The sequence below is a fragment of the Lipotes vexillifer genome, unplaced genomic scaffold (assembly GCF_000442215.2).
Source record: "Lipotes vexillifer unplaced genomic scaffold, Lipotes_vexillifer_v1.1 scaffold791, whole genome shotgun sequence".
NCBI classification, from domain to species: domain Eukaryota; kingdom Metazoa; phylum Chordata; class Mammalia; order Artiodactyla; family Lipotidae; genus Lipotes; species Lipotes vexillifer.
In genome coordinates, this window is record NW_006793445.1 from 936,335 (window position 1) to 944,010 (window position 7,676).

At 55.5% G+C, this 7,676-nt stretch overlaps 1 protein-coding gene across 1 annotated transcript in view; it reads right to left on the reverse strand.

The window, feature by feature from the left end:
• Window positions 1–2,917: 2,917 nt before the first annotated feature.
• Window positions 2,918–7,676, reverse strand: part of ATP11A (ATPase phospholipid transporting 11A) — a 60,961-nt gene continuing 56,202 nt past the window's right edge. The window contains exons 27-28 of the mRNA XM_007466365.1: window positions 6,303–6,468; window positions 2,918–3,010 (exon numbers count right to left, since the gene is read on the reverse strand). Coding sequence (XP_007466427.1) covers window positions 2,918–3,010; window positions 6,303–6,468 — 259 coding nt within the window. The remainder of the gene's footprint in view (window positions 3,011–6,302; window positions 6,469–7,676) is intronic.

Below are 7,676 nucleotides of genomic sequence, written 5' to 3' on the forward strand. Positions count from 1 at the left end.
AAGACTTTTTGGAGCATGTAAAGGTCAGTAACTCTCATAAGGAGACTTGACTTATCCCAGGTAAATGGTAACCATCTCAATAGAGGCAAAAAGAGGACACAGAACCGTCAAGAAGCTTCTATCTTAAGGCTGAAGGATAGAAATTAAAAACCAGATAAAAAGCAGATGAAATGGCAATGAACTGTGAAGAGAGAGCAGAGCAAATTATCATACTCTAAATATGCCTTTTAGCTACTCACTACCGCCAAACACCAAAAATAAACGGGCGTAGAGAATAAAATCAAATCTGAAAATTCACATTCATCAGATATTGAGACATTCAGCCAAAATGTTCATCAGAATTCAAATATAAAGTGGCCAAAATGTCATCAACTTAAAAAATAAAAGCTTTAAAAACATACTTTAAAAATTAGATATGATTCATTAACAAATAAAACAGCTATGAAGATACTCCAGTGCAAAGGGAATTTTAAGATTTCTAAAAAAATACATTACAAACAATTTGTTAACTAAACGTACAGAGAATCTGTCCCCCACATGTATTACATTTATACCCATTTTAGGTTCTTAAAAACGACTGTAAAAATGCACACACCATTGTTTGCAGGGTCTAGTGTGGACCACACACTGGACGTGGAGTGTGAGTGACAGGGGGTGGGGTGGAGGCTGGAGGACCCTCAGACAGACACGCCCTCCCATCCCCGTCTCACTGGAGGCCCCACGTCCATCATCCTAGTCTTTGGTATGTTTATGCTTCACCCCGACTACCCGTGTTCGCTTGTTCTTGCTGTTAACTCATCCCCTCGTTTAAACAAATAGTTTATAGGTGAACATTATACAATCAAACTGAAATTTGAACTTCCTGAAACCCCTAACGTCGAGCATCTCGGAAGCAGACTCAGTGTTCACTCCCCAACCAACATCCCTAAATCCCACCCATGCATCCAGCGGGGGCAATGTTTAGCTTCTGGGTGACCCTTTCCTAAAAAGCCATTGGTTTTACCCTCTGAATCTCAAGCTGAAATGTCTTCTTTACGGACTATTAAGGCTATGTCGAATGGGTTATTTCCAGAAATAAGATACTGGTACAGGAAAGTCACAGGGAGTTTACAGCACAGCTGCCTTCTGACGGTTCACCCCCCAAGGAGACACGGATAGGACCCCCGGCAGAGCAGGGTTAGGTCAGAGCCAGCGCAGTGGCGGCGAGGGCAGCGATATTGCTTTTCAGGTCGCCCAGGCCACCTTGTCAGACCTGTGGGCCTGACACAGATCTGGGGGACAACACCGCCGGGAGACTGACCACTCTTAATGGGGGCCTAAGCACCACACCAGAGGCTGGCCTCCGGCACCCAGACCCCACCCTTCCCCTCAACCCCCAAAACGGGCATTTCGCAGCAAGGGCGCCCCGGTGAGCCGCATCTTCGGGAGCAGGAAGATGAATTGCCCGGAACCTGTGCCGGAAGCTTTACTGGATAGGTTCCCCTCTTCGCATAGGCAGCTGGGGGGAGGCAGGAGGCGGTGCCGAAGCACACAGGCCCCAGCCCCGCAGAGGAAGGGACGTGGGACCTGACACGTCCGCAGTCAGCCTTGCTACCGCAGGTCCCGGTGCCAGCAGCGGACGGACGGGAAGGGTGCCGGTCCTGAGGTGTCCCTGGGCTGGTTCCGAAAGCAGAGGTTTTGGGGCCCGGGAGGAGGGGCCAGACCCGACCCCGCCTGCAAGGCTCAGCTGCACTTCCCAGGAGGTCGAGGTGCGGCCTCACCCGGGGGTGGGCCGCGATCCCCCCAGATCCTGCTCCCACGGGGTGCACCGAGGCCTCGCGTGCGTCCTGCCTGGTCGCCGCCCGGAGACACCTGTCCTGCCCCCTTCACCATGCAGCTCTTAGCGGCTGGACCCGTGATCCGTGCATCCGGTCTCCCCTTGGGCCACGGGAGCGGGGCCTGTAGCCGGGTGGGGACGCAGGGAGTGGGAGAGGCTGAGCTGGAAGGGGCCTGGTGCCCCCACGCCCTCCCAGGGCGCTGCCCAGGGCTGGGGTCTACAGAGAGGCAAGGGGGTGACTCCCGAGAGGTGGTCCTGACACCAAGCACGCGGTCTGTCGGGAACAGAAAGGACAGAGTCAGTACCGGGACCCCCGCGAGAATCCCATCGAGCACCCGTCGTCTGACCCGACGCCCCGACGTGGCTGCCGCCCTCGCTGCCCCGGCCTGGGCTCCCCTGAACACAGCTGGACCAGACACGGAGGAGGCATGTGGACCGTCCCGGCTGTGATCGTGTCCCTTTCTCGGGCCCACCGTCCCGCAGAAGACACGTGTGAAAACACGAAGCCCCTCCCTGGGCCCGGACTGGCTGCGGTTTCTCTAATGGGGATGCTGACCTCGCCCTACCCAGCGCCCCCAGAGGCATTTCCCCTACCCGGCCCCTACGTGTGTTCGGATCGAACGGGCAGGGAGGGGAGGGGCAGCCGGGCGGGAGACGCCTGCTCTGGACACTGAAGGCTCTGCTGGACACCTGCCCCGGCCAAGGCTCGGGCCGCTCACTCCAGATCCCCTTTTTTACTTCGAAAGGTGGTCTTTCCTGATGGACCTTTCAGGTGAAGCCATTCCCACCACCACGGACGAGAATGAATGAACTGCGCTCTGGACGCTGAACACCGGACACGTGTGGGGCGATGTCCGCCCGGCGTGTGCGCTGCACAGGTGTGCAGGCGTCTGCGTGCATGTGCACGGCACGCAGCCCACGCGGCCGGCCTCTTGGGCGGGCCACTTACCTGGGATGGAACCCACGTGTGTAAAAGCCTTTCTTTGTGACCACGAACCTAACAGACACGGCACAGCACGCAAAACTCTGGAGGAAAACCGCGCAGTCAGCAAGAGCACAGCACACCGGGCTGCCCGCGGGCGGCCGTTACCTATCCACCAGCTACTCGCGCCTCGGCCGTGGCTCGGGGTCCATCAGGAGAGGCCGGTCAGGGCTTGGCGCGGCGTCGGCCGGGGCTCGGCGGCTCGAGCTCCTCTGCAAGGCGAGGACAGACACTGAGCCCGCGGAGGGGAGGCCGGGCCACCGGGGAGGCTGCTGCCCAGAGTGGGGCGTTGGCTAACGGCCTTGCCCGCTCCCCGAGACCACCCCGGCACGGCTGGGCTCCCCAAGCGGGCACCCGGCCCCAAGGGAGGAGCTCTGTGCCTGTCCCTCTAGCCCGCTCTGCGTGCCTGCCTGTCCCTCTGTCCCTCTCTGTGTGCCTGTCCCTCTGTCCCGCTCTGTCCACCTGCCTGTCACCCTCTGTGTGCCTGCCCGACCCTGTCCCTCGGCCCCGTCTCTGGTCAAACAGAGGAGTCCTGGCCTGAGACCAGAATCTGGGAGGTCCAAGGAGTCGCAGGGCCACAGGTCAGCGGGGCCAGGCATCTGAACACTGAGATTTTCTAGTCAAACTGTATGAGTTTCTCAGTAACAAGGAAGAAGAGAACTGTAGGAGTTGGAGAATCACAAGCTTGAGCTGCACGATGTTCTCTGGCGAGGACGGGGTGAAGCAGGCAAGCGCTGGGGTGGCTGCTCTTTGCAGGGGCGGAAACACACACGACTGTACGTACAAATGGATGCAGAAACCAGAAATGCACACGTATATATAAATGACCTATGTGTGTACACACGTGGTGTCTGCCACGTTTTTCGCTTTAATAGGACAGGTGAAAAGAAAAAGCCATCCATCTCAAACGCAGTACGTCCCACAAAAGGGCTAGTCAAGTGTTTGTTCCTCCTAAGTTTTGCAGACATTGGACGGTTCTCCAGCAACAACACATTGACCCCGTGTGTGCCCAGAGTGCAGGCTCCAGGCACCCTGGGGTCACGGCCGCGGCTACGGACACAGAGCTCAGGGCCCTTCTCCAAGCGGCCAGAGTCTGGCTTCTGCAAATCAACTCTAAATGAACCCCATTAATAGTCAGAGGCATTTGGTTTTAGCCTCGAGTTGGCATGATTTAACCAATCTCATATGGCACCTCCTGTGACTTATTAAAATGTTCCTAATAATTTCATCCTGAATGTTTTCAAGTGTGTGAACAGCAAGATGAAATGATGTAACTTATCCTAACAAATTCTGATGGCATCAGATTAAAAAAATTTCGATCGCCAATAATTACTTGAACTTAAAAAATGTACCATCCTGGTGGTTAAAAAACAGTGCTAAAGCTGTATGGCGTATGAACAGTTATTAAAAGAAGAAAAAGGCTTTTTTTTTTTTTTTTTTTTGCTTTAGGCATTTTTCCCATTAAGCAAGCTGCCTTAGTAAAGCAGTAACACCAAACACAGGTCTTCAAAGTGTGCCTGATTCGGAGCACACAGAAACGAGGCATCAGGTACACAAACAACTGAAAACAGATACGCCGTGTCCCTGAAGCCTTGGCTCTGGACGAAACGCCTTCGATCCTGGGCAGCGGCCACAGAAAACTGTGTGAATGGCTCTATGTGCCAGAGAGAGAGGCGCTACGGCCCTTTAAGGCAAGGTCAGCACCTTTTTCTAAAAATGATCAGACTTTTTAAAAAAGTTAAGAGGGACTTTGGTAAAAAAGTTGACCCCAAACACGTCTGTCCTGGCTTTGTCTGCAGCCCGGTGGCATGGCCTGAGTCTGGCCTCTCCGGAGGCCCTCAGTCCCACCTGCAGAGCGGGCTCTGACGCTCCCCAGGGACACGTGCAGGCACCGGTCAGTGGCGCGGACGGCAGGAGCCCGGCACCCTGCATCCCTGACGCCAGCGGCCCAGTGCTGCCTGGGGCGGGCCTGCGAGTGCGGCTCCGAGCTTAACCGTCAACCCTGTGCGGTCCTGCGACTGAGTCCCAAGCATGCAAAAAGACAGAAAAGCGTCACCTTGTTCCGTTAGAAAGTCAGACTGCTGGAAGTCTGAGAAAGCATAAAGACGGTGGGCTGCTCGACAGAAAGGCACTGGTTCCTAGTCTGCCGGTCCCAGAGGTCAGAGGTCAGAGGTCAGGAGGCCATGCACATCGTTAAACAAGGTGGTTATTTGGGCAAAGAGGCCGGAAGACGAAAGGAACGAAGAAGGGAAGAGACAAGAAAAGGCGGTGAGTCCGGTGAGACACGCGGCAGCCTCCGGACGTCCCTGCTGCCACTGGAAACCAGGCCACACCGGCCCCCGCGGCCTGGCCCGGCCCGGCCCAGCCCAGCCCAGGAGGGCGGGATCCCTCCCCTCGCACTCCCGCCTGTGTCCTGCCCGGGAACGGCCCTGGATGACTGTGCAACTCGTAATGAAGTTGTCAGACGTGGACCTGCACTAACCCCTCCTGCGTTCGTCTGGGCACCGACTTTGCAAACCCAGCAGAATCCCCAGGGCTGGGGCACTGCGCTCAGCATTTTAAACCAGCACCAGGAACCTGAAGGCTTTGCCCATCCGACCCGTCACCTGCTGGGAGGGGAGTGGGGGCAAGTGCCCTGACTGCAGCTCCAGCCCCTGGAGGTCCACTGCTTTCCACCCCAAAGCCGGCCAACAGCACTTGGGGACTGACACCACGGGGCCCCTGAGCTTCCCAGTGACTCAGCCCCAGGACGTGCCACTCGCCCTCTCCTGTTGTCACCCTCCCTCCTGTCCCTCCCCACCTGCATGCCCCACCCCCTTCACCTGCACAAGCACCTTGCTACAGGTGAGACAAGCATCCTGCCACAACGGGCCCTGCTGTGGCCTCTGCCCTCTCACTAGCATCCTTCCCCCTCCTCCTGAGGCCTACACCTCCAAGGGCAAGTTACAGGGGTGAGAGGGTAGCGGGGGGTCACAGGGGTAAGGGGACGGGGGACAACCCCTGCCCAGGAACCCTGGGGAGGGCCAGAGTACTCTTGGGAAGCTCTGAGTACCATCTGTGTCTGATGCCGGTCCGGGCATCCTTCGTATCTCTCATCTTTCCTGAATCCAGAATTCACCTTGTTGGCTTCCATTTGGGAGGGTGGAAAACAACAGCCCTAACTACTCATAACCAGAATTTTCCAAAATAAATGCTAAAGTTTGAGCCAAATTCACCATCCCTCAAAATAATGCAATTTTACCTTCAAGGTAATGATTAGTTGAAAAAACTTAAAAATGTACAAAAACCAATTTGCCTTTTGTATTGGCTTCATCTTTTTCTCTTAATCTTTTTCTTAGTTCAGGGACTAGCCGCTCAAGTCTAACCACTGGTCATCTAGGTTCAGGTGTAAAACCACGTGTCATCATGGAATTCGTTAGTAACGGTGGACTGACCGCATTTCCAAACCCAAACCTTTCCCGCTCCCCTTTCTAAGGGCTGCCCCCACAGCGCCCGGGGCGGTACCTGGACTCTCTCGGTGGCGCTGGGCCACAGCTGCCTGCACAGCACTTTCTTGAGGACGTCGGGAAGGAGGCTGACGGCGACGAGCAGGACGATGGCCAGCCAGGCGGGGCCGCTGGACAGCATTTGTATGAACACATAGTACATCCTTTGATAACTGAGGAACGGCCTGCAGCGTCGAGGGAAAGGAGAAACATAACACGATGGCAGGAGAAACACCGAAATCCTGGTCTGTTTTCTCTACTTGCACGAAGAGCCCATTCGTTCTGGCAGTTTTCACTTTTGTCACGACAGTCACTGGACAAGCCACCTAGCCTGCCCGCTGGGACTAATCACAGAAACACTGGGGTGTGACCTTTCCCTGTAACGCTGCGTGTTAACCCACGGGAAAAGGAGAGGAATTCTATGAAGTCATCCCAAAGGGGAAAACAAGTCCCCGAAGTTCAGTTTCAGAACAGCGGCAAAGATTTTAAAAGCTGAAGTAGGTAGTATTTTTTTGTACCTTAGAATCATATCTGCACAATAGCTATTAATACGGAGAAGATATGCAAGCACGCATATCTTCACGCATTCATATCTGCACGCGTCAGCAGAACGATTAAATACTTAAAAATTTATGCCGTAGGGGCTTCCCTGGTGGCGCAGTGGTTGAGAGTCCGCCTGCCGATGCAGGGGACGTGGGTTCGTGCCCCGGTCCGGGAAGATCCCACATGCCCCGGAGCCGCTGGGCCCGTGAGCCATGGCCGCTGGGCCTGCGCATCCGGAGCCTGTGCTCCGCAAGGGGAGAGACCAAAACAGTGAGAGGCCCGCGTGCCGCAAAAAAAAAAAAAAAGAAAAAAAAAAATTATGCCATAATATATTTTTAAAATTTCTATAAAAATACAGAGAATGAAATGACTCTCCTGCCAGGTGAATCACAAAAGCCTCTGGAAAGGGGCAGTGATGATGCTAAACTTGAGTCACACAGCTTCTCGGCTCTGACGCCCCAAAGCCCAGGAGCTGGCCTGGGAGTTTTCGGGGGAGCCTCCCATTTACACAGCCGCTCTGGAGAGCTCGCTAGAACCGCAGGGATCTCTGGCCTGGGGCAGGGTTGCTGGAAACCTACCAAAAGGTGGTCTGGTCTTCCTGGTCTCCAAGAATGTGCAAAGTATGGATCTGGCCACTTGGGGGTCAGCAACAGAGCGGGTCATTGGGTGGATGTCAGCTCAGCAACCTCCACGTGGGGACCTGATGGACCGGGGAGGCCTCTCCCCCATTTCAGGGGCCGCCTGCCCCTCACGGGAGCCGAGGTCAGCACTGGGGACGCCAGGTGGAGGGGACACCGCTTCTGGCCTCCCGTTCGGCCAGGCTGTGGTCCCGAGCCTCACTCGCCCCCCC